This window comes from Papio anubis, unplaced genomic scaffold, assembly GCF_008728515.1.
Source record: "Papio anubis isolate 15944 unplaced genomic scaffold, Panubis1.0 scaffold897, whole genome shotgun sequence".
NCBI lineage: Eukaryota > Metazoa > Chordata > Mammalia > Primates > Cercopithecidae > Papio > Papio anubis.
This window is the reverse complement of record NW_022169210.1, coordinates 5,924-32,173: the sequence shown is the minus strand read 5'-3', so window position 1 is coordinate 32,173 and position 26,250 is coordinate 5,924. Positions and strand designations below refer to the sequence as shown.

The 26,250-nt window shown below is 35.8% G+C and overlaps 1 protein-coding gene and 1 pseudogene across 2 annotated transcripts; both read left to right on the top strand.

Annotated features, from left to right (window-relative positions):
• Positions 1 to 6: 6 nt before the first annotated feature.
• On the top strand, positions 7 to 596 carry LOC116273576 (annotated as a pseudogene). Its single transcript, XR_004181895.1, has one exon. The product of XR_004181895.1 is annotated as a polyadenylate-binding protein 1 pseudogene (transcript).
• A 20,367-nt stretch (positions 597 to 20,963) lies between these two features.
• Positions 20,964 to 24,450, top strand: LOC116273575 (sarcoplasmic/endoplasmic reticulum calcium ATPase regulator DWORF). The gene is made up of 3 exons (XM_031662712.1): positions 20,964 to 21,080; positions 23,659 to 23,757; positions 23,851 to 24,450. Exons 1-2 carry the CDS (start codon positions 21,068 to 21,070, stop codon positions 23,751 to 23,753), a joined length of 108 nt encoding a protein of 35 aa, XP_031518572.1. The 5' UTR covers positions 20,964 to 21,067; the 3' UTR covers positions 23,754 to 23,757; positions 23,851 to 24,450.
• Positions 24,451 to 26,250: the final 1,800 nt, after the last annotated feature.

The following is a 26,250-nucleotide window of genomic DNA, read 5'->3' as shown; positions in this document are numbered from 1 at the left end:
GAGTCATGGCAACACAGTGTGTTGCTAACACATCTACACAGACAATGGGTCCACGTCCTGCAGCTGCAGCTGCAGCTATTGCAGCTACTCCTGTTGTCTGCACCGTTGCACAGTATAAATATGTTGCGGGAGTTTGCAATCCTCAGCAACATCTTAATGCACAGCCACAAGTTACAATGCAACAGCCTGCTGTTCATGTACAAGGTCAGGAACCTTTGACTGCTTCCATATTGGCGTCTGCCCCTCCTCAAGAGGAAAAGCAAATGTTGGGTGAATGGCTGTTTCCTTTTATTCAAGCCACACATCCTACTCTTGCTGGTAAAATCACTGGCATGTTGTTGGAGACTGATAATTCAGAACTTCTTCATAGGCTGGAGTCTCCAGAGTCTCTCTGTTATAAGGTCGATGAAGCTGTAGCTGTACTACAAGCCCATCAAGCTAAAGAGGCGTACCAGACAGCAGTTAACAGTGCCACTGGTGTTCCAACTGTTTAAAATTGATCAGGGACCACGAAAAGAAACTTGTGCTTCACCGAAGAAAAATATCTAAACATTGAAAAACTTAAATATTATGGAAAAAAATTGCAAAATATAAAATAAATTAAAAAAGGAAGGGAAACTTTGAACCTTATGTACTGAGAAAATGCCAGGTCTAGCAAACGTAATGTTAGTCCTAGATTACTTACTGATTTAAAAACAAAACAAAAAACCCCACAAAAAATGGTAAAATATTTAAAAAATTTAATGTTTTATAGACCCTGGGAAACAGAATTTTCAGCAAGTACAAAATTTTAAAGCATTCCTCTCTTTAATTTTGTAATCCTTCACTGTGGAATGGCTCAAAATGTCAGTTCTGTTTTAAGTAACAGAATTGATAACTGAGCAAGGAAATGTAATTTGGATTATAAAATTCTTGCTTCAATAAAAATTCCTTAAATAGTGAAAAAAGAATTCACCTATGGGCATGGTATCTCTTAATCATACCTACACTATAGTACTAGAGAACATTGAAATTACAATTCATTTATCTGAACCTTTGAGAATGTTCAGTTTTGATGAATTGGTAGATTCAATAGCTCAGTCCTAGCTAAAATCATCTTCTGACATTGATAGACCAAAGACCCTTGGGCCAGACTGCTTGTGTTAGAATTCCAAATCCTTCTTGTACCTCCATTGTGACTTTTGTCAGATAATTTAACCTCTTTTGCCTCAGTTTTCTTATCTGTAAAATTGAGTTAAGAAACCTTATGTGGGAGAATGTTGTGAGAATTAGATTAATGCATATCATGTGCCTAAAACAACACCTGGCATCTAGTAAAGCTCTTGATTATTGTTATCTCTTATTAATATTTGTGATGCAATACAGAATTAATTTATTCTTTCAAGTAATTCCCTTAGCATTGATGGTTTTATCCTTTTTATAACTCACTTTCATAATTGTGGTTCTTTTGTACAGTAACTCAGTCCCAATAAACACCTCCATCTTTTTGTTCTTCCATTATTATGTTATTAGATTTCTGCTATTGTCATGATCTCTAGAAATGCCCATCACTCAGAAATCATTCTAGAGTTTTGAAGTGAGAAAAGCTTTTGATGACCTATCTTTCTTTTCTTGTCTTTATGAAAACACATACTCTGCTATTATAGATCCCAGGCATTCATTTTATTTCTTTTGTATGCTACCTATTAAGTAAAACAATTTTTTTTTTTTTTAGTAAGGATACCTGCACTTCATACAAAAACACTACTCATCCCTCGAATTTCTCTATTTACATGCTTTTCTCATAATTTTCTTGGACATGGGCAGTTTTGATTTTCCTCAGCACCTTGAGTGTGAGATATGGACAGCAAGTGCCCAGAACCTTATTACCTAGGTTAAAAGGCCTTGGGAGACATGAACAGACTCATAGGCACCATACATCAGTCATAGTGCAACTTTTACCATCTCACTATGCAATAGCCCCTTAACACTCAATACAATTGAAAAAGGATGTGGACAATATAAATATCATTTTTTTCTCCAGGCATTAAAAATAACCACATTTAAAGAAACTATTTGGTAAAAAAAAAAGATGGGACTTAGGAATTAGGATTATGTATCCCAGAGACAAGATTACTATGGAAGTCTTCAAGTTTATGAGGGATTATTATGTAGAAAATAGGGACCAGCTATTCTCTATCTCTAAAGAATCCCAAAGAGATGGCTAAACCTCAGCATGAAGTAATAGATTAAGTATGAAGAAGAATTTCTTGATGGTGAGAGTGAAATATTGAAAGAAAGCTCTTTCAGGAAATACCTGGAAATCTGAAAGAACGTTAAGAGCAGAATGATGATTTTCCTGGCGTATTCTCTGCTTTTGAAATCTACAAAAACCTTGTGCTTTTATGAAATGTGAAATAACATATCTACATTTCTCACTATGCGTCTCAAACATGCTAACGCATTGCCTATTTGTGGTACTGTGTGCTGTATCTATTTTCTATACATGGTATATAATTCATATTTTGTTTTCTTCCATGGTTCTAGTGATGCAGTTTGGGAAGAGCATAGGCCTTGGAATCAGCCATACACCTTGGCAGGTATCCTAGCTCTACTATTTGGATTCAGAGATCTTGCTTAATCTCTCTGAGATTTGGTCTTCTATTATAATTGACAATAATTAAGGAATAAACTAGTCAATGTATTTGTGTAGCAAATACAATGTTAGGGCATAGTAGTTAATACATATTAAAAATGTATTTAAAAACATATGCATATATACATGTGCCTACATTATATAGGAATACTTTATAAACAAAGCTCCAACACAGTGAGCCATGATCACACCAAAAAGAAAAGCTCCAACATATAGGAAACAAAAGTCCCTGAACAGATTCATAAATATATATCTTACATTAAAATATTTCTTCTGTAAAACATTTTACTGTATAGTTTATTTTATTTTGAGACAAGTCTTGCTTTGTCACCCAGGCTGGAGGTCAGTGATGCAATCACGACTCACTGCAGCCTCAACTTCCTGGGCTCAAACAATCCTCCCGCCTCAGTTTCCTGTGTATCTTGGACCACAGGCATGTGCCACCACGCACAGCTAATTTAAAAGAATGTTTTGTAGAGACAGGATTTTACTATGTTGCCCACATTGGTCTCAAACTCCTGGGCTCAAGTGATATGCCCCCATTAGCTGGCATTACAGGTATGAGCCACTGTGCTGGTGGAATCATCTTAAACAGCAAAATACCACCTGGAAATTTATTTATTTGTTTTTTTGAGATAGAGTTTTGCTCTTGTTGCCCAGGCTGGAGTGCAATGGCTCAATCTTGGCTCACTGCAACCTCTGCCTCCCGGGTTCAAGCGATTCTCCTGCCTCAGTCTCCCAAGTAGCTGGGATTATAGGCTCCTGCCACCACGCCTGCCTAATTTTTTATATTTCTGGTAGAGATGGGGTTTTGCCATGTTGGCCAAGCTGGTCTTGAACTCCTGGTCTCTGGTGATCTGCCCACCTCGGCCTCCCAAAGTGCTGGATTACAGATGTGAGCCACTGTGCCTGGCACCGCTTGGAAATTTAAAAATTCTCTTAAACAATTTCTTGATTAAAGAGAAAATCAAATTTTAAAGGTCAGAATATCTAGAAGATACCATTAATTAAATTATTACATGTTAGAACTCAAGCTAATGCTGTGTTCGGAGAAAAAATATATAACCCTAAATGTTTTCACAGATAAACAATAACAGATGAGAACAAATAAATTAAGTGTCACATTTTAAAAACTAGACAAAGAACAAGAAATTAAGCCTAAGAAAAATTAAGGAAAAGAACAAATAAAAATAAAAGGAAACATTAATGAAATGTAAACAGAAAAAGCAAGAAACTAAGAAATACATTCAAGAGCTGGTTTTCAAAAATTAGTTAAAGCAGACAACCCACAGAGTGGGAGAAAATCTTCACAACTTATACAGCTGACAAAGGACTATATCTACAAGGAACTCAAATGAATCAGTAAGTAAAAACAAAACAAAACAAACACCAAAAAATCCCACCAAAAAGTGGGCTAAAGACATGAATAGACAGTTCTGAAAACAAGATATACAAACGGCCAACAAGCATATGGAAAAATGCTCAACATCACTAATAATCAGGGAAATGCAAATCAAAACCACAATGTGATACCACCTCACTCCTGCAAGAATGACCATAATCAAAAAATCAAAAAATAATAAGTGTTGGTGTGGATGTGGCGAAAACAGGACACTTAAGAAAATTATATATATATAATTTTGGTGTATATATACATGGTATATATATGGTGTATATATATACATGGTGTGTGTATATATATATACACCATGAAATACTACTCAGCCATATAAAGGAATGAAATAATGGCATTTGCAGCAACCTGGATGTTATTAGAGACTATTATTATAAGTGAAGTAACTCAGGAATGGAAAACCAAACATCGTATGTTCTCTCTCATATGTGGAAGCTAAGCTATGAGGACTCAAGAGCATAAGAATGATACACTGGACTTTGGGGACTTGAGGGAAAAAGTGGGGATGGCGAGGGATAAAAGACTACACATTGGATACAGTGTATGAAAAATTTGGAAATCACCACTAAAGAACTTATCCATTATGGAGAAATAGGAATACTTTTACACTGTTGGTGGGACTGTAAACTAGTTCAATGATTGTGGAAGACAGTGTGGCAATTCCTCAAGGATCTAGAACTAGAAATACCATTTGACCCAGCCATCTCATCACTAGGTATATACTCAAAGGATTTTAAATCACGCTGCTGTAAAGACACATGCACAAGTCTGTTCATTGTGGCACTATTTACAATAGCAAAGACTTGGAACCAACCCAAATGTCCACCAATGATAGACTGGATTAAGAAAATGTGGCACATATACACCATGGAATACTATGCGGCCATAAAAAAGGATGCATTCATGTCCTTTGTAGGGACATGGATGAAACTGGAAGCCATCATTCTGAGCAAACTATCACAAGGACAAAAAACCAAACACCACATGTTCGCATTCATGGTTGGGAACTGAACAATGAGAATACTTGGACACGGGAAGGGTAACATCACACACTGGGGCCTGTCGTGGTGTGGGGGAATGGGGGAGGGATAGCATTAGGAGATATACCTAATGTAAATGACGAGTTAATGGGTGCAGCACACCAACATGACACATGTGTATATATGTAACAAACCTGCACATTGTGCACATGTACCCTAGAACTTAAAGTATAATTAAAAAAACCAAAAACCAAAAAACAAAAAACAAAAAAGGAACTTATCCATGTAACCAAACACCACCTGCTCCCCAAAACCTATTGAAATAAAAATAAAAACAGAGAAAAGTAAAACTGGTTAAAACAAGCAAAGCACAATTACACAAAATAAGAAACAAGAATAGAGAAATTACCACAAATACAGAGGAAATGGGAATAATTGACTCTGTTCAACGAAACTGAAGTGAAGTGGAATAATTTTAGAAAAAGGTAAATTGATAAAACCATCTCAGAAGAGGAAGATCATTTAGTATATTTAGAGATCATTGACTATAAGGAGATAGATAAAAGTTGTTAAAAGCACTAATGCCTCCCTAATGAAAGCATTCTTCTGTCAGTACAAGCTGATGCTATTATTAAAAAGGAAAAAAAGAGATATGGAAATTGGAAAGGAGGAGATAAAATTATTGTTTGTAGATAACGATTGTATATATCAAAACCCAAGAGAATCAACTGAAAAATTCCTAATGACCTTAAGCAAATTTGTTATCTGTATACAAAATCCATATAAAAAAGTATGATAACATGTATACCTACTATGTACCCACAAAAATTTAAAATATAATTTAAAACATTTTAAAAAGTATGCTGCGTAAAACATAATAACCACCAAAAATATTTTTAGAAGAGAATAAACTTGATAAGAAATGTGCAAAAGTTTTATGAAGGAAGTTCTGACACATGACCGAGGGACGTCAAAGAAGGCTTGACTAAATGGAAAGGCATTTCCTGTTCTTGGAAAGGTAGACTGAATATCACAACATTTTACTCATTCCTAAATTAATCTCTATACTTCATGCAAGTCAGTTAGAAATAACAACAGGAGTCTTCTTCCTCCTCCTCCACTTCCTCCTCCTTCACCTTCTTTTCTGTGAGGGGTGGGGGTGGGGATTAAATAAATTTATTTGAAAATTCAAAAGGAAAGTTAAACATGCCAGAATAGCCAAAATCATTACAAAAATAAGAGTAATAAAAGGAACAAGGCATACAGATTTTATTACTGTATTTATTCATTTTTGTCTCTGTCGCCCAGGCTGGAGTACAGCAGGAAGAGCTCAGCTCGGTGCAACTTCCGCCTCCCAGGTTCAAGCGATTGTCCTGCCTCAGCCTCCTGAGTAGCTGGGACTGCAGGTGCACATCACCATGCCTGGCTAATTTTTATATTTTTAGTAGAGATAGGGTTTCGCCATGTTGACCAGGCTGGTCTTGACCTCCTGACGTCAAGTGATCCGCCCCCTTTAGGCTTCCCAAAGTGTTGGGATTACAGGGCTGAGCCATTGCTCCTGGCCCCAGATTATAAAATATATTTTAAAGCTGAAATATTTAAAACAAATTGTTACTAGGGCATGAAAAGACAGGTCATTGGTTAAAAGCTGGCAACCCAGAGAAATAGATTCAGTTTTATATCTTTTTTCTTAGGGTGTTTTCGTATCTTTTATTTTTTCATTTTTTATTATGCTTTAAGTTCTGGGATACATGTTCAGAACGTGCAGGTTTGTTATGTAGGTATACATATGCCATGGTGGTTTGCTGTATCCATCAACTGGTCATCTACATTAGGTATTTCTCCTAATGCTATTCCTCCCCTTGCCCCTCACCCTCCGACAGGCCCCAGTGTGTGATGTTCCCCTCCCTGTGTCTCTGTGTTCTTACTGTTCACCTCCCACTTATGAGTGAAAACATGTGGTGTTTGTTTTCTGTTCCTATGTTAGTTTGCTGAGAATGATGGTTTTCAGCAGTTTTATATCTTGATAGGAGTTTGGGTTATAAAGATGTAATTTCACTTTGTGAAACTCAGTGAATATACAGTTAAGATTTGTACGTTTCATTGTATATTTTTCTCTTGAAAGAAAAAAATCGAAAAATAATATTGGGGTCTAATCTAATGATATGTATACTAAAGTATTTGGAGGGAATTAAGCTGCTATCTGCAATTCATTTAGAAACAAATAAGAAAGTCAGAAAACAAGATGGCTAGAGGGCTGCATATATGAAAAATTTTGTAGTTATATAAAATTATCTCAACATTGCTGCATGCTTGAAAATTTTCATAATAAAATGTTGGAAAATAGACTCTAATATTTAAAGAAATTTGGTATACAATAAAAACAAAACTGCAAATCTGTAAGTTATAACATTATCTACAGAATGAAAGATTTTGTCTCCTATTATAACAGTTTCAGGAACCAGGATGCAGATGAGAAGGGTTGGGTGTAGACTGAGTTGCCCCTGGAATGACTCTTCCAGATTCTGTGGTGTCTCCTAGTGTTCTGACTTGTGAGGCTAAGGAGGAACTCCGGCACCCCAGCCCCTGAGAGCACTGTGCTGGGCCACTACTTTCCTACTAGCAGGGGCCATGTTGGCTATGAGGCGAGCACAGGTCCAGGAGCTACACACACACCCAAAGGGCTAGGAGAACAAAGTAAGCCTTGTAACAAAGCACATGTTGTACAGGCCGAGGGCAGTTCTGTTCTTCAAGCATGGTGATTTGACTTTTTTTTGTTAAGTTGTTGTTTGTTTTGTTAAGTTGTTTGTTAACTTTCTTTGCTCCTTTGACTTTTTGTTTTTTTGTTAAGTTGCTCTTTTATAGCTAACAACTTTAGTATTTAAAACAGTTTATTCAGGAGTTCTGAGTAGTTTATATAAAGTGCTATTACTTAGCTGTTTGTCTTCTGTGTTTTTCAGTTACTCGACCTTAGATTTATATTTTTCAAAGACTGCACAGAATGGGTGTTGGGGAGAAGTGTCATTCTGCTATTCTGTGTACAGTTTCAGAAAACTGGGGTTCCTGGGGACTCACCTGAGCTTCAAGCAGTAGAAACTGTCAGCATGTGGAGAGAATTAGCTAGGCTTCCTCAATATTTAAGGTGTACTTGGACTCTGATAGGTAAATTTGAGGCTACTTTTATTTGGGGAATGGGGGTGAGAAAGTGTATATATGTATTTTGGTGGCAAAAGGGAAACACTAGAAATTCAAATATATGAGAACTCTCTAGTTTTGAGAGCTCTCAGGGAGGCGCACACATTAAAGAAAACAGTTTACAGAATGTGTTCACAACTGAATTTATTTCTTTAGCATATCTTTCATTGAAAATGTCATCTTTGATGTCACCCTTTTACACCTTGAATAATTTTACTATTTGAATAAGGAAATACTGATGCACAATTTCTGAGAAAAATCTTCTCTATCTTTTGGTTTACATTTACTTGATTGACAGTATAGTGGACTTTTTAAACCATATGCCTGCCTGAGAAACTAGCACTGGAAAGCTTCCAGTGACAAAGGTCACCTAGCTATGCCATTTACTGGTAGTTCTCATTGGACATTATTTCCGTGAGGTGTGAGGTATACAGTTAGCAAAGGACCAGCAAGTAAGATTTTAAAGAATGTGATTATAAAAAAGGAGAAATTGTTTCAGGCAAGTTTGTAAAATCTAGTGTATGTGAGTGTTTAGGAAAGAAGCTGAAGGTGAACGGTGATAAACTGGACCCCAATCCCGATTTCAGCTGCCTTAAATCCTCTCTTTAGATTCACACTGAAAGCTTACAGCCTTATGTGCATTTACTTGGCAACAGGTTCTGTGCTAAGTGCCTTACATATCCTGTTTCTTAATTCTCACAGAAACCTTAAAAAGTAGGTCTTTTCCATTTTACAGGCAGAGAAACAGAGGCAAAGAGAGCTAAGTTGTGTTAGGGTATAATTTTCAAAAGGATAAAATCATGACTCTCAGGTAAATATAAAAGGGACATATGTCCATTATTTTATTGAACTAATTAATTAATGAGGGAACAAGTTCACAGAGCATTTAAGAAGTGATGGCAGTTATTGGCAATTTAACAAAGACATGTTAAGATAAAATTGCTGAGTTAGATGTAAAACTGGTTAATATTCAACAGGCCATCACTATTTTACATTGTCTGTTCCATTGGTTGGAAATTGTTTGCATCTCTACTGGACAAAACCCTGCAAATTAATCAGTAAATTCCTTAAGTATGAGACCTTTTAATCAAGAGTGAAAATGAGATGAACTAATTACAGGTCTAGACAATCCTAGGGGACCTTTGCCTCATATGATATTGAAAAGATCTGTTCCCACCTTTTTTCCCTATTTCCAAGTTTGGAGAATTTTTTTTTTGACAGTAACCTGTTCCCACAAGTATTAGCTAATGGAGCAGAAATTTGAACCTCAGTCTCTGTGACTGCACAGACCTTATACTCAACCCTTTGTTATGACTCAGCAATGAGTTAGTTTGTATTTTTAAGAATGTTGGAATCTATCAGGTCTTTGCAAATAATTCTTTTTCACAGCCAGGACTTCTCTGAAGCCCAGAGATTCTCTGGAGGATGAAATCATCCAACTCAGTCAATAAACATCTATCTGAAGTAGCAGCACTTTTTGTTTCTGCTTTAGAGGAGATTGCTGATACCAGACTTGAAGAACATGAGAACTATGGTAAGAATGACACTGAGACAACACTCTGTTTTTATGCCTGTTTTTATCAACATTAAAACATTAGGGCAATAGAAAAATTCAGGTTGAAAGCGTATTTTATTACCTGCTTTGCAAATGGCTTTAAGATTAGGTAATACCTTTTAGAATAAGAAATAGATAAATAAATGCTCACTTTTGGGCATACCCTCTCCAACTTTTTTCAACTTTTATGCTTTAAAGTAGGGTAATAATAGGGATCTTCAAACTGGGTTCCAGAAAAAGGGATTTCGTGTATAATCCCTGAACCCCTCATGTCATGCATCATATATAACCCCAAACACACCATGCTATGTGTTAGATTCAACTCCTGAACATATCGTATCACCAGGATGAAGTCATGGATACCAAGAAAGCAGCATGGTGATGGCAGGTTGTCTTCAGACAAACTCCAAAGTTAGAAAAATCACCTCACCTTCCTAAGGGTTAGTTTGTTCCCTCATATGTGTGTGGTTGGACTAGATGGGAGGTTTCTAAACTTTTTAGCACCACGACCCCCAAATATGATGCCATATCATGCATGACTTAGTGTGTTCAGGGGTTACATATCATACATGGCATGGTGTGTTCAGGGGTTACAGATCATACATGATGGCATAATGCATTCAGGAGTTATATATGATACATGGCATGGCACATTCAGGGGTTACATTTGACAGAGAGATACTATGGTTAAAGGAATCGAGAGAGAAAGGGAAGTGGATGGCTCAGACTTCTTACCACCCTGTTCTCTCCTTCCCTTATGGAAGGAATCAGGATTCACTACAAAATTTGCAGGGTTCAGTGCAAAATAAAATTTGGGACTCTTTGTTAAAAAAACAAAAAAAAATATTAAATATACTAAAATATAAAGTTTTTTCCTTTAAAAAATTCAGTGAATTTCAAAACGTAATAGCTACAGCCAAGATAAATGAGCAGCATAAATTTACAAATTGTAAAAACAGTATTTTTTGTGTCATAATTTTATGTAGTACAATATATAATACTTAATAATCTGATATCATGATTATCATAAGATGTTTTTCTGGCTCATATTTTTGCAAATTCACATGCAGGTATTAGATCATGCAAATTTAAATTTTTAGCAACATCACTTTCTTTTTTTTCTTCAACTTTTATTTTTAATTTAAGTTCAGGGGTACATGTGCAGGATGTGCAGGTTTGTTACCTGCTGCTTTGCTGCAGAAATAATCCAATCACTTAGGTATTAGGCCCAGCATCCATTAGCTATTTTTCCTAATGCTCTCTCTGCTTCCACCACCCCTCTCCAATTTTCAATCTATGTAACTGAACACAGCATTAACTGCTCTTGGCAATTTCAAAATCACAAATCATTTTTGATAATTTTAATTTTAAGAAGATCTTTCTGCCAATGCAATGATTACTGGAGCTGTTAAGAGTATTTTATAGGTTGCAACAATATTGGGATAAATTTCTGATAAATTATGTCAAAATATACTTTTCAGTACATCTAGAGCTGATGACTCTTGTTTTCTCTAGAAAAAGATGTAACTCTTGGTACAAATTTTCTGTAAGTCTGAATTTAATTTCAAATGTAAATTTATATAATGATGTTTCATTATTTCCCTTGATGCTTTTCATAACTTGTGGAGGTTGGACAAGAAACTTTCTAATTTGTGTATATTTCAAAATGTCTGTTATGCATTCTATTGCTATATCTTCAATGATAAGAAAAAATTAATTTAAAAATTGTTTACCTCATTTATACTTGGTTTATCCAGTGCTCCATATGATAATAGTGTTATTTTTCATCAAACATGGTACTCTTAGAATTTAATTTCTATTTCTAAGCCTGTGGATATTTGTCTTGTAAGACTGAGCAGTTTTTTAAGCTGAAGATTCTATAATATACTGCTGAAATTTACTACATAAGCACCAACAGTTCCTGTCCTGGCATTTCTGCTGCTGCTACTGCTATAGCTGCTGTCACTACCATCATTCCGTACCAAGGTCCCAGGCTGGCCCTACTCCCCTGCTTCCCTTCACCTCTGGACTGTTCCAGTCACTGGCACACATATAGGGCCAACAGCTTTGGGTATGCTGTTTGCTGAGCCTGAAGCTGCTCATGTGCAGGCTGCTGCTGGACCCCTACAACATACCCACATACCAGTATATTGCCTCTGTTATTTGCATGCTCCCTTGTCCTATTGAATTTAACTTACAAAACACAACATGTTATTTTATTTTATTATTTTACTTTAAGTTCTGGGATACATGTGCAGAATGTGCTGGTTTGTTACATAGGTATACATGTGCCATGGTGGTTTGCTGTACCTTTAAACCCGTTGTCTAGGTTTTAAGCCACTCATGCTTTAGGTATTTGTCCTAATGCTCTCCCTTCCTTTGTCCCCACCCCCCGACAGGCCCTGGAGTGTGTTGTTCCCCTCTCTCTGTCCATGACAAAACACAACATGTTTTGAGAATTTGAAGAGGATAAACCTATAAGACTAACAATGCACAGTCAAAAATAGAAAGAGTCAGAAGATTCTGATGCCACAGAAGCCAAGAGAAGAGATAATTTCAAGAAGGAGAAAGTAATCAATGGAATCAAGCAATGTAAAGAGGTCAAGTAATATCAGGAAGGACTAAAAAAATTTTGTTGGCTTAACAACATAGAAGTCACAGGATCTTAGGTCTTAGTGATCTTAGAAATGTCTTAGTGATTTAGAAATGAGTTGTTTCATAGAGAAATGCAGGCTGCAATCAATCAAAAGCAGCTTGAGATATAAGCAGGGAGTTGAAAAATGGACTCTTACAACCCTTCTTATGTCCTGGCCTGATGATCAGTAGATATGGTCCCTCTTAGATGACCCTCAAAATGACCTTGGAAGCACGCAGAGGGGGATATCTGATTCTTTGCAGATGTTGCTTCTCCTTCCTCTTTATCCCTGTTTATCATGGCTTAACGATAACAACTACCATGCATTGGGAATGTACTTTGTGTTAGTTAGGCTGGTGCTGAGAATTTTGTATATGTTTATCTCTAATTCTGTATGCTGTGCTTATCGTTTGCCAAATGAAGAAGTAGACTCAGCCTGTGTGATCATTAAAGTTCATACAGTTATTATCAGACCTGACATTCAAACTTGATCCTAAGTCCCTGTTCCTGCCACTATCATAGTGCTGCCTTTTGTTTTGAACCACACTTTCTTTTCTGTGAAATGCAAAGAGGAGTCTCCAGGGAGGAAGGCCAGGTAGTCTGTGACTTTTTTTTTAAGACAGGGTTTCATTCTGTTGCCCAGGCTGGTCGACCCCCTGATCGCAGGTGATCCCACCACCTTAGCCTCCCAGTGGCTGGGACTATAGGTGAGCACACCACCATGCCCAGTCAATTTTTAAATATTTTGCAGAAATGGGGTTTTGCCATGTGGCCCAGGCTGGTCTCAAACTCCTGAGCTCAAGTGATCCGCCCACCTCAGGCTCCCAAAATTCTGGGATTACAGGTGTGAGACACTGTGTCTGGCCATAGTCTGTGATATTTTGTTGTCTCTTATTCATTAATTCCAATACCTTTTATATTCGGACATCTCAGATCAAATAAACTTCACTTGATATTACTTGACTCTGTGTCCCTATCCAAATCTCACGTTGAATTGTAATCCTCACTGTTGGAGGAGGGGTTTGGTGAGAGGTGACTGGATCATGGGACTGGACTTCCACGTTGCTGTTCTTGTGAGTTATTTAGAAGTGCATAGCACTTCTCCCTTCGCTCTCTCTCTCTTACTCCAGCATGTGAAGATGTGTCTGCTTCCCCTTCACCTTCCATCATGATTGTAAGTTTCCTGAGGCCTCCTCAGCCATGATTCTGATATAGCCTGCAGAACTGTGAGTTGACTAAACCCCTTTTCTTCATAAATTACCCAGTCTCGGGTAGTTTTTTATAGCAATATGAGAATGGACTACTACATTTCTCAATACATTCTACTGCAATTTGCTGAAGCCTATGGGACTTTGAACACAAATTCTTTCACACAACTTAGTCAACAAAAGTTGACAATATGAAAAAGTTTCATCCAACCTATCAAAACTACATTAGTTAAATCCATCATAAACAGACATCTTGCTCTGACTAATACCTCGTTCCCCTTCTTGATGAGAATGTTGTTTAATTTTCATATAATTGTGAATTTGCCAAATTTTCTTCTAAATAATGTGTATTCTGTTACTGTTTATTATTGTATTCAATAAATGTGTGTTAGGTCCAGTTGGTTTATAATGTTGTTCAAGTTCCATATTGCTGATATTCTGTCTAGTTTTTCTGTCCATTATTATAAGCAGGATATTCATTCAACTATTACTGTTGAATTGCCTATTTGCTTCAATTTTGCCAGTCTTCATGTATTTGGGACTCTGTTTTTAGGTACATATATGTTTATAATTGATAATTTTATCATTAGAAAATATATTTCTTTATTTCCAGTAAATTTTTTTTCTTAAAATCTATTCCATCTAGGCCAGGCATAGTGGCTCACCCCTGTAATCCCAGCACTTTGGGAGGCCGAGGTGGGTGGATCATGAGGTCAGGAGATCAAGACCATCCTGGCTAACATGGTGAAACCCCATCTCTACTAAAAATACAAAAAAAACCCCAAAAAACTAGCCAGGAGTGGTGGCAGGTGCCTGTAGTCCCAACTACTCAGGAGGCTGAGGCAGGAGAATGGCATGAACCTGGGAGGCAGAGCCTGCAGTGAGCCAAGATCATGCCACTGCACTCCAGCCTGGGCAACAGAGTAAGACTCTTTCTCAAAAAAAAGAAAAAAATTGATTCCATCTAATGTTAGTACAGTTACTCCAGGTCTCTTTGATTACAATTTTCATGACATGCATTTTTACATCTTTTTGCTCTCAACCTATTTGTGTCTTTGAATCTAAACTGTCTCTTATAGATAGCTTATAGTTAGATCACTTTTAAAAATCCGTTCTGCCATTCTTATCTTGTATTAGGAGTGGTTAATCCATTTAAATGTAACTATTTATAAAGTAAGATTTATAATTCCTATTTGTTTTATGTATGCCATCTTTTTGTTTCTTTATTCCTTCATTACTGTCTTGTTTTGTGTTAATCAATATTTTCTAGTATATCATTTTAATTATTTTGTAATTTCTTCTGCTGTCTTTTTTTTGGAGTTATTTTCTTAGCAGTTGCCTTAGGGATTAAAATGAATATTTTAATTTATAACCATCAGGTTTGGATTAGTATCAACTTAGTTTTAGTAGTTCACAACATCTTTGCTTCTATAGAGCTCTATTCCCTTTTTTGTGTTGTCATTTTAATTTAAATTCCATTATTATATATTAAGGGTCACCAATACAGATTTATAATTATTGCAGTTGTCTTTTAAGTTAGGAGGAAAAAACGAGTTACACACAAAAAATACATTTATCCTGTTTTTCTATGTAGTTGCCTGTAGAGATGTTCTTTATTTTTTCATGTGGATTTGAGTTACTGTCTAGTGTCTTCTTATTTAATTCTGACAGGATTCCTTTTAGTATTTTTTGCAGAGTAGCTTTGCTAGTAACAAATTATCTCAGTTTTTGTTTATCTGGGAATGTCATAATTTTTTATTTACTTTTGAAGATTATCTTGCTTGTTATAGAATTTTTGGTTGACAATATTTTTTCTTTGAATGTCATAACACTACCTTCTGAGCTTCATGGCTTTTATTGAGAAGTCAGCTGTTAATCTTATTGAGTATCCCTTGCATATAATGAGTTAGTTATTTCTTTTGATGCCTTCAAGATTTTCTCTTTGTGTTTGTTTCTTTTTCTTTTTTGAGACAGAGTCTCACTGTTGGGAGCAAGCCCCCCCAAAATCTGGTCATAAACCAGCCCCAAGACTGGCCATAAACAAAATCCTTGCAACTCTGTAACATGTTCATAATGGCCGTAACACCCGTGCTGGAAGGTTGTGGGTTTATGGGAATGAGAGCAAAGAACACCTGGCCCACCCAGGGTGGAAAACCGCATAAAGGCATTCTTAAGCCCTGAACAATAGCATGAGTGATCTGTGCCTCAAGGGCGTGCTCTTGCTGCAGTTAACTAGCCCAACCTATTCCTTTAATTTGGCCCATCCCTTTATTTCCCATAAGGGATACTTTTAGTTAATTTAATATCTATAGAAACAGTGCTAATGACTGGTTTGCTGTTAATAAATATGTGGATAAATCTCTGTTTGGGGCTCTCAGCTCTGAAGGCTGTGAGACCCCTGATTTCCCACTTCACACCTCTATATTTCTGTGTGTGTGTCTTTAATTCCTCTAGTGCCGCTGGGTTAGGGTCTCCCTGACCGAGCTGGTTTCAGCAAGTGGTGTCCATTCATGGGGGCTCGAATCCAGGTCGAAGGGTCGCCGGAGTGACGGTTGGAATGGAAAACTAGCTGGAGGACACCAAAGTACTCTTAAAGTAATCCCCGTGGTGAGTAAGAAGGGGAGCTCAGAGGCGTCAGGGTAACAATGGGACAGGTATGGGGTCTGGTTTGTTTCATCTTGGAACTTTTTCACACTGATTATGAGGAGGAACAAGAGTATAGTGAAGTAACAGAAGAGCATGTTCATTTGCCAGCTAAAGTGAAAGCGGCAAAGGAAGGAGAGGTTCATCTCTACCCTTCTGCACCCCCTCATTATTATTTTGAAGAAAATGACCCCCCAGATCTTTCTTTTCTGGAGGACACTGGGTGAAAATAGTTGCCCCAATGACTTCTCAAGTAGCACCTTGAGCGACTGCTCTTAGTTCTATTCAGGCAGGAATTCAGCAAGCTAGACAAGAGGGTGATTTAGAGACTTGGCAGTTCCCTGTTAGAATACACCCCCTAGATCAACAGGGAAATATTTTCTCATTGTGTTTGTTTCTTTTTTTTTCTTTCTTTCTTTTTTTTTTTTTTTTTGAGACAAAGTCTCACTCTGTTGCCCAGGCTGGAGTGCAGTGGTGTGATCTTGGCTCACTGCAATGACTGCCTCCCAGGTTCAAGTGATTTTTGTGCCTCTGCTTCCTGATTAGCTGGGATTACAGGTGTGTACCACCACACCTGGCTCATTTTTGTATTTTTAGTAGAGATGGGACTTCATCATGTTGGCAAGACTGGTCTCAACTCCTGACATCAAGTGATCTACCTGCCTCCACCTCCCAAAGTGCTAGGATTACAAGCATGAGCCACTACACCCAGCCTGTCTTTGGTTCTTGACAGTTATTTTGTGTCTAGGTATTTGTCTCTTTGCGTTTATTCTACCTGGAAGTAATTGAACTTCTTGAATATGTACCTTAACATTTTTCACAAATTTGGGAAGCTTTTGACCATGATTTTTTCAAATATTTTTTTCTGCCCTTTCTCTTCTTGTTTTAGGACTCTAATTATGCATATGTTGATATGCTTGATAGTGTCCCACAGATCTCTAAGGCCATATTCATTATTATCTTTTCTTCTTGTTTCTTGTACAGAATAATCTCAATCAAACTGTCTTCAAATTAACTGATTCTTTCATCTGCCTGCTCAAATCTGCTGTTGAGCCTCTAGTAAAATTTTCATTTTAGTCATTGCACCTTTCAACTTCAAAATTTGTTTGCTCTTTTAAAAATAGTATTTATCTCTCTACTAATATTCTCTTTGCTGAGATGGCTTTCTTTTGCTGTTTTTAGTTATTTGAAAATACTTAAAATAGTTGACATAAAGTCTTTGTTAGTCAGTCTAATTTATAGACTTTCTGAGAAACAGTTACTTTTGATAGGTTTTTTATCCCTGTGTAAGGGCCATACATTTTTGTTCCTTTGCATATCTCATAACTTTTTTTGTTGAAAGTTGGTCGTTTTAAATAATGTCAACTCTTAAAATCAGATTCTTCCTCCTCCCAAGAGTTTGTTGTCATTGCTGTTTGTTGTTGTTATTATTGTTCTGAACTGATTTTGTACAATTTGTATTCTTTGTTGTATGTGACCACTAAAGTTTTCGCTCAATTTGTTTAGTTATCAACTAATGATTGGACAAAGATTTCTTTAAATGCCTGTAACTAATACGCCTCCCAGACTTTAATGATGGGCTCTGTGTATGTGTTGAGGTACGCCTTTAATACCCAGTCGGGGAGTTGACAACTGCCTTACCCTTTGCTTTGCATTTTGAGCCTCAAAGTTAGCCAGAGGTGAAAGCTTAGGGCCTTTTCAGGTCTTTCCTAAGCATACCCACAGCTACGAGGTCATGCCCATAGCTGAACATATGCATGTAGCTTTCTAGATTCTTAACGATATGTGAAACTTTTGAAACCCCTATTGACATCTCATTCCCTGGATTCTCCTTTTAAGCTTTTTATTTAGCCTGTTGTTCACTCTGTTACCTAGGCAGCTGTGATGTTAAACAATTGCCTCTAACTGTTTTCAACAAATGTCCTGGGAGTGGGTACTTTTCACACAGAGTAAGTGCTGAATCTGATCAAATAAAGACAGCTTTGCAGGTGAGGTCTTTGGGAGAACCACCAGACAGGTTAAATAATTACTGTTCTCCGAAACTGAGACTTTGAAAGACTAGTTTTCGTTAAGATTTTGGAGCATTGGTTTTCAAGGCTACTACAAAGCTGGAGATGGGGGAGATAAGAATAGGCCAAATTAAAACATCACAAAACTTGCTGTTCCTACCAAGATTCCAGCTCCCCAATTGCTGTAAGTCCTTGATTAATTTCCAGAATTCTTAAAAATTGATTCAAAAATTTTAGACAGATTTCTTGGTGCTCTTATGAAGGAAAGATATTTTGGGGGCTCCCACTCCTCTGTTTTGCAGATGTCACTTTCTTTTATTTGTTTATATTCTTATTTATAGGTTATTCTAATGTTACTGGTAATTAAATACACTGTATTATCTATATATGCATATATTATAAGACTAGAGTATAGTTAAGATCATTTTATTTCTTATTACTCTTTTAGGTATTGCCATAAGTAAACCTTTGTTCAGAGTGCAAACTAAGCTACCTTATACTGCATTTATTATTACATCCACCTACCCAGTCAGCCAGCCATGAAGCAAAGATCCATTGAGCATCTACCATGGTCAGGTCTATATGTTATAATTCGAGACACTGGTAGTGAAAAATATTTGGAAAGTGAAGAATTCTTAAGTATTTTAAAGAAAAACCAAATATTTAAATTTTTTGGCTCACATATCTCTGAAAAATCTAATGTCACCTTTAGAGTAAGGGATTTGAGAGCTAAACATTTAAGACAGTATGTAAAGTAAAAAAGTAGAAAATGTTCCTAATTAGTATGTCCTAAGAGAAAGATTAGAAAACGGTCAAATATAGGCCCTTGGGTTTATGAGCTCAAAGTCTATGAAACCAGTCTATTAATGAATAAAATATCTTTTCCTGATTAAATATTATAAAACTTTTATTTTTTAAAAAATTTACTGATGGTATAACCAAGGAAATGAGATTCTAGGTTGAATTCTTTTCTGAAGTCTGAGAAATTCATGTCAATTAAATTAGTTTTTTTCCCTTCTTCTTTCCATAGAAAAGTAAGGAAAATAAATGATGAATTATAAACTAATCCCTCCTCAAACTCCAAATTGACAGCAATAGTGTTAATAATAGTCAATTTCATGTCAAGAGGAAAGCTTAATATAATTGAAATGGAAATGAGTGTTTAAAATGTAGAAACCTTTTCATATGTTTTAAGCAAATTATTTATTTTAGTATGAATGTTTGTGCTCTTTGTGGGGAACACACTGTTTGTTTTGAATGTCATTTTTTTCCGTAGGATAATTAGTGTTCATCTGAACTTACTGGATTAACATTTTTTATGTTTAAATGAGATCAATGAACATTTTTATTTCTTCTCTTTCTTTTGGCCTCAGTTAACCTTTAACATATTATTATTTAATATTGAAAAAAATACCCAACTTTGCCAAGTAAGCAAGGGGTTTTGTTGCATAAACAATACAGTTTTTCTGCTTACCTGATATAGCCAGACATGTTTTTCAATATTAAATAATATATTAAGAGAGAGACTGAGGAGAGAAATGACAACTTGACATAAATGATATAAATGTGCCAGATTCTTGGCTGCACACTCTAATCTATAGGTACATTATTTGAGGTAGCAAGTCAAATGTTCTTGCCTGTGAGAGTGGGAGGATTCTGAATTCATATAATAGCAAGGAGTTCAGTGTCACTGAAGTTATCACTGCAAATGGAAGAGTAGAGAAATAAGGCTTTTTAGGTGTCTAAACAAGGAGTTCAGATTTTTATTGTCTAGGAGATGAAGAACTATTGGTGGATTTTTGAGCAGTGATGGAACATGGTCATTTGCAGGGAAATAACATTCTTGGAACTCTGGAGATAAATTTGATCAGGCAAGACCTGCCTTTAGAGGTCTTAATCTTATGCCAATTTTTTTTGGGAAGATGCTCACAGGGTCACTCTGCAAAACTTTTCCAGCCAGATCCCCAAATTAAAGTTATTCCAATGAGAATATAGAGAATAGTCTAGGTCAGTTACATAAACCAGTTTGGACTTTGAAAAATGAAATGTCCTATTTTTATACATTGCTAATAAAAACAACAAGCTTATGATTGCTTTCTAAAAATTCTAGGTAACATCGAAACTTCTGTATTGTTTTAGTTTCTAGTATATTAACAGTTTTTGTTTTTAGAATAGTTCAAAGAAAGGGGCACCATTTCATTTTATATTTTCCATCTGTAAAGTAATAAAGAACTGTCTACATTTCATATAGACTTTGATTTCATCTTTATGCAACTCCCATGAGCAGGTATTATTATCCTTATTTTAAAACTAAAGAAGCTGATTCCCAGGTTAAGCAACTTGGCTTTCATTACAGAAAGAGCTGGAATTTGAACCCAAGTCTCTCCAACATCAAAATCCTTTCTTTCTAATATATCACCCTTCTCCTTGATAGCACTTGTATAGGTGGAATGTTTTTCTCCCTCTGTACACCTTCTTTACAGAACATTTTCTTCATGTTATCTAAAGGTATGGTACAAATTAAAAACCTGTGAATCTCTGCATTAGGATAATTCAGCTTACCTAATTGTTTAGGTCACGTAGCCCCTTGTTTCCTCCGTAATAATAGAATAAAGAAGAGCCAGAGGAGCTCTGCTTTCCAATGACTTACATCACTCTGCAGACAATTGGCAGCCAGGAGACGGGCAGCTGCCACACTCTTCAGATTTCTCTCTATTTAAAGTTCAAAGAGACGCTGGATAACAAAAGAAAGAGGTAAGCGTGGCCTGACCTAGCCACCCACCAACAGGAATAATGGCTGAAAAAGGTAAGATTTAAGGCATTGGATTCTCTTGGCAAAATAAAAAAGGCTTCTTGACTTTGGTTTAGTTATGTTTCTTGGTGTTTCCCAGTTACTCTAAAAAATGTGGCTTCTATGCTAAATGACCATTAACCATATATGTTAGTGTGGCTGCAAAAATGCATTAATTATGTAATTTGTGGATCAGACCTATAGGTTATGAAAATTTTAAAATGACCAACAAAGCAAAAGAGCTTAATTTTGTTTATGCTTATTTTGAAAGGTGAGTTAAAAATCAGCTCTGATTTCAATTCTGAGCCAGAATTGAAGACAGTTAAGTTCTGTGTCAGATCTGCTAGTAAATGGCTATGTGAGTTTGGAGAAGTCCCTATATCTCTCTAAGTCTGTTTTCTGACAGTAAAATGAGAATACTGGACTCAGTCGTCTGTTCCACATCTAACATTTTTGTTCCACGTCTAACTTTTTTCTTGTTTTTAAACATTTTTTGTGTTTATATTTTATAGTTATATAAAATAATTGATTCCAATTTGTCAAAATAGGTTGAATATATACTATATCTAAGAAATAGCTTTTAAATATTTACAGGGATTTTTGCTTTGAATCTTGACAATGACCTTCTGAAATATGCATATCATCATCGTGCCCATTTTATAGATAAGAAAACTGAGACACAGCAGTTTAGTAAGTTGTTCATGATCACTAAAGAGTGGTGGCACCAGGTGTTTAACCTGGACAGTCTTTTCCAGAGTGCAATGTCTTCAAGAACAGTTCCAGCTGTAACTACTTTGACGTGCTCAAAACTGGACAAGAGAGAAGCATTTTACAATTACACTTCATATTTAAAAAGATGTTTTGTTCTTATTTGTGCTAGTAATGTAAGTGACATATGCAAAGTATGTTGTGCTCTTACATATTTCTGTTTCCAAACAATTCCACAGGTGTTAGTAAAGTTGAAAATATTAGTGCTAAAAAAACACTAATGGAATGTATACTTTGAGTGTTAAAATGCACAGTTAGTGCAACTGTTACTATTTTACAAGGAAAATAAATAATGAGATACTGACTTTCAAGGCTTTGTGATATGTAAATTTTATTAAAATACGCACATATAAAATATAAATGCACAATTAAAGGGTAAATATTAATTTTCAAGTTCTTTGAAATTGAGAAAAATACAAAGCCACATACGTAGACAGTTCAAAAAAATTACTGCTATGTACTTCCATTGTGGTGGTACCTTAATTCATAAAAAGGCTTTCGTCCAAATGAGAGTAAAGGACATCTCATGTTGTTTGCTTTATCCTTAAGCAATACCACATGTCAAGTAAAGAGAACAGTTTTCCATTTAGTGCTTAATGCCTTATACAAGGTCACAGTGAGATGGAGAAACAAGAAAAGCACGTTGAATTTTGTCAGTTAAGAGAGACTCTAGCATTCTTGGAAAAATAGAAGTATTAAAATTCATTTCAACTTCAGAAAGTTTGCTTTTATAAGAGTGTCTTCTAATTTTAAATGTGTCTCATCTCCTGATGATTTTATTTTAATAGCATTTTTAAAAATTTCACGTTTTAAAGTGATGGAAATTGTAATAGGAGTATAATTGCTAAGAATATGTATTCTCTCTTTTAACTAATGGCATAAGATCTAACTGTGTTTTGCAGTTAAGAATATATCTGAGTCCTTAACACAGGGACATTAATTCTATAGAATGTTTTTCTGTGATCTTTATAAATCTTTTTGTGTGATGCATGTGTGGATTTCTGTGTGTGTGCATGTGTATGTTTGCTTGAAAGAACAAGAATTAAATGCAGTGAATACTTGTAAAAAGATACTTGTATAAATTGCTTTTTACAGGTAAGAGTACAAATAGGAGGCACAGGAGGAATCATGTATAACAAACGCCATTTATATGTGTGTTGGATTATTACTGCCCATTGATTCAGGTTCAGTGCTGGTTGTTATAATGAATAATTTTTAAACAATAGAAATTCTTTTCTGTAGTCAAGAATGGTTATATAATGTATGATACTTTCCTTTTCCCTGTGATATTTAAAATTACATTCGGCTGTGGAGGCCAAGAACAATTCTCAACACCTTTCCCTGTGTTATAATTATTTACTTCAGTGGAAATTGTCTCAGAGTTGTATTAGATTGTTTTTTATTTAAATAGCTGCTGTATGTGTTATTGCACAAATGCATGGATGTGTTCTGTATACACTAAACACACACGGTGATTAGAGTTTACAAAGCTTTGCACATATGTTATGTCATTTGACCTGCAAAACTATTCCAGGCAGTAGATAGCACAAGTTTCATTACTGATATTTTACCAATAGGAAAGTTCAAGCTCAGAATTGCCCAAGGTCACATAACAGTAAAAGATCCGTGGTTTAATTCAAAATACCCAGGATTTATGACAGTCTCATGTATTCTCTGTAGAAAAGAAAAAATAATTATGTATGGGTATAACTAGAGAGTGTATGCTTTTTTTCTTAATGTTACCAGATTCCTTTTATGCTCTTGACTCAGAAAATTCAATACTAAAAAGACCAATGTAATCCGTTTTCTACTGTTTATTTTAAAGCAGGATCTACATTTTCGCACCTTCTGGTTCCTATTCTTCTCCTGATTGGCTGGATTGTGGGCTGCATTATAATGATTTATGTTGTCTTCTCTTAGAAAGGTAAGGGTTTTAATAATTGAATGTTTATTTATAGTCTAAATTACTCCAGAAACAATTTTTTCTATTTTACTAATGGAATGTTTTGTCATTCAGGCAAGAAGATATCACATTGACATCATTTAGAAGAATTAAGAAAACTATGGACATGACTGATTATTAAATGTCTCATGTTAAACAATGAAATGTTTGACATCACTTTACAAACTTGGATTATAAACTGTACTTTGGTGTGCATAAGAATTTCTTCAGGACAATAAGAAATTATGAGTGAATTTATATTCTGAGTGAGAAAAATGTTTAGCTATGATGAAAAATGCATGTCATTAAAAAAGTTTGATAAATTTAATCACATTACAAAAAATTCTCCCCCCTACCCTCTGGAAAAAACTGTAGAGAAAGTTGGCTAAGGCTGTGCACGGTGGTTCATGCCTGTAATCCCAGCACTTTGTGAGGATCCCTTGAGCCCAGGAATTGGAGACCTGCCTAAGCAAGAGAGACAGACTCCATCTCTACGAAAAAAAAAATATATATATATGGGCCAGAGATAAAAACAGACAATTCATAGAACATATACTGTAAAAGTACACTTACTTAACCTCTTGTTCGCAAAAAGAGAAATGTAATTAAAACTACACTGAGGAATCATCGCTCACTTATCAGATGGGAAAAAAAATAAAGATGTTTGACAACATATGTGTTGGTAAGGCTGTGTGCAATTAGGCATTCTATACATTGTGTTTGGGAATTCAAAATGCTATATTTTGGGGGATGTTTGGCGGTACATATCTATCAAAATTATATACGTATTTAATTTTTGACTCAGCGATCCCTCTTCTAGGAATATGGCAATTTCCACAGGTATATGAGCAAAAATAGAAAATGACTTATATACAAAGCTATTTATTCTGGCATACTCTGTGTAGCAAAAACCTGGAAATAAGCCAAATATCTTTTAAGAGGGGATTAACTGAACAAACTGTGGTATGTCTACATAATGTAGTACTTATGCAGTTGTAAAAAGGAATGAAAAGGATTTTTAGATACTGGTATGATGAGATCTCCAGGACAAAGTGTTAAGTGAAGAATCCAGCTATAGGACAATGTGTGCTACCTTTTATACGAGAGAAGAAGGGGCTATACCAATGTGTACATGTATTTGTTGAAATTAAAATATTGTGAGGAGAAACAAATGGAGGTTAGATATCTCTGAATATGTCTTGTTTTATAGTTTTTATTTTTGGAATCATATAGCTATTTTATAAGTTAAAAAGAAAAAAATTATTTCTCAAAATTTAAAACAAACTAAAGCAGATCTGATAGTATATCAAGTTGTGGCATAACCACACAGAGAAAAGACATCGTTCATGCATCTCTATAACATAGCATATTTGACTGTACACCTCTTATGGGGTAAAAATCTTAACCACATTCAGTAGTCTTTTTGTTCATGGTAATATTGATATGGTTTGAAATTAATATCATCAGCATAAAACTCAAGTAAATAATTGGTGATATTAAATCTGAATTGCAAATATCAGTATAAACTAATTATGTTTCTTCTTCTAAAACAAAAAGTCTATTCAAACTCTGTCCACTGGAAAAAGCCTGGGAGGAAGGAGTCCAGTCTGTAAGTCCAGTCTCCACTCAAAGGAGGCAGGGATCCCTACCCTAGCCTAGGACAGAAAATGTACAATGTAATCTGCAATTTCATACCGAATGGATTAGTCTGATTATACCTGAACCCACTGATTAATTTAACATCACCAAAAATATTACAACTCAACATTGTGTTCCTTCTGATAGGAGATGGTAGAAAGTAGAGTGCCACCTATGAAGTATTCTTGGCAAAACAAGTGAACCTGAAGCAGAACAAGTTTCTGGATCTATCTAAGGCTACTCTAAACAAAATCATGAAGATATATTCTGCCAAGTCCAAAGTGTGGAAAATTATAAAGGACACATAATCCAGTTTTTCCAACAAATAACTAGCATTAAAAAGTGAGGTGGCTCACGCCTGTAATCCCAACACTTTGGGAGGCCGAGGCAGGTGGATCACCTGAGACCATCCTGACCAACATGGTGAAATCCCGTCTCTACTAAAAACACAAAAATTAGCTGGGCGTGGTGGCGCATGCCTGTAATCCCAGCTACTCGGGAGGCTGAGGCAGGAGAATTGCTTGAACCAGGGAGTCGGAGCTTGCAGTGAGCTGAGATCATGCCACTGCACTCCAGTCTGGTGACAGAGTGAGACTCCGTCTCAAAAAAAAAAAAAAAAAAAAAAGAAGTGAGGTGGGAAAGGAGAAACTATTATAGAAAAAAAGAGACTTAAAATGATAGCCAACTAATGAATCAACAACAAAAGACACATTTTTGCATGTCTGTGATAAAGATATTAAAGAATTGTTATTAATTCTAGACATTACATGTTAGGGTTTGAATATGGTTTGTTTTTCTCCACCAAATCTCATATTGAAATTTAATTCCCAGTGTGGC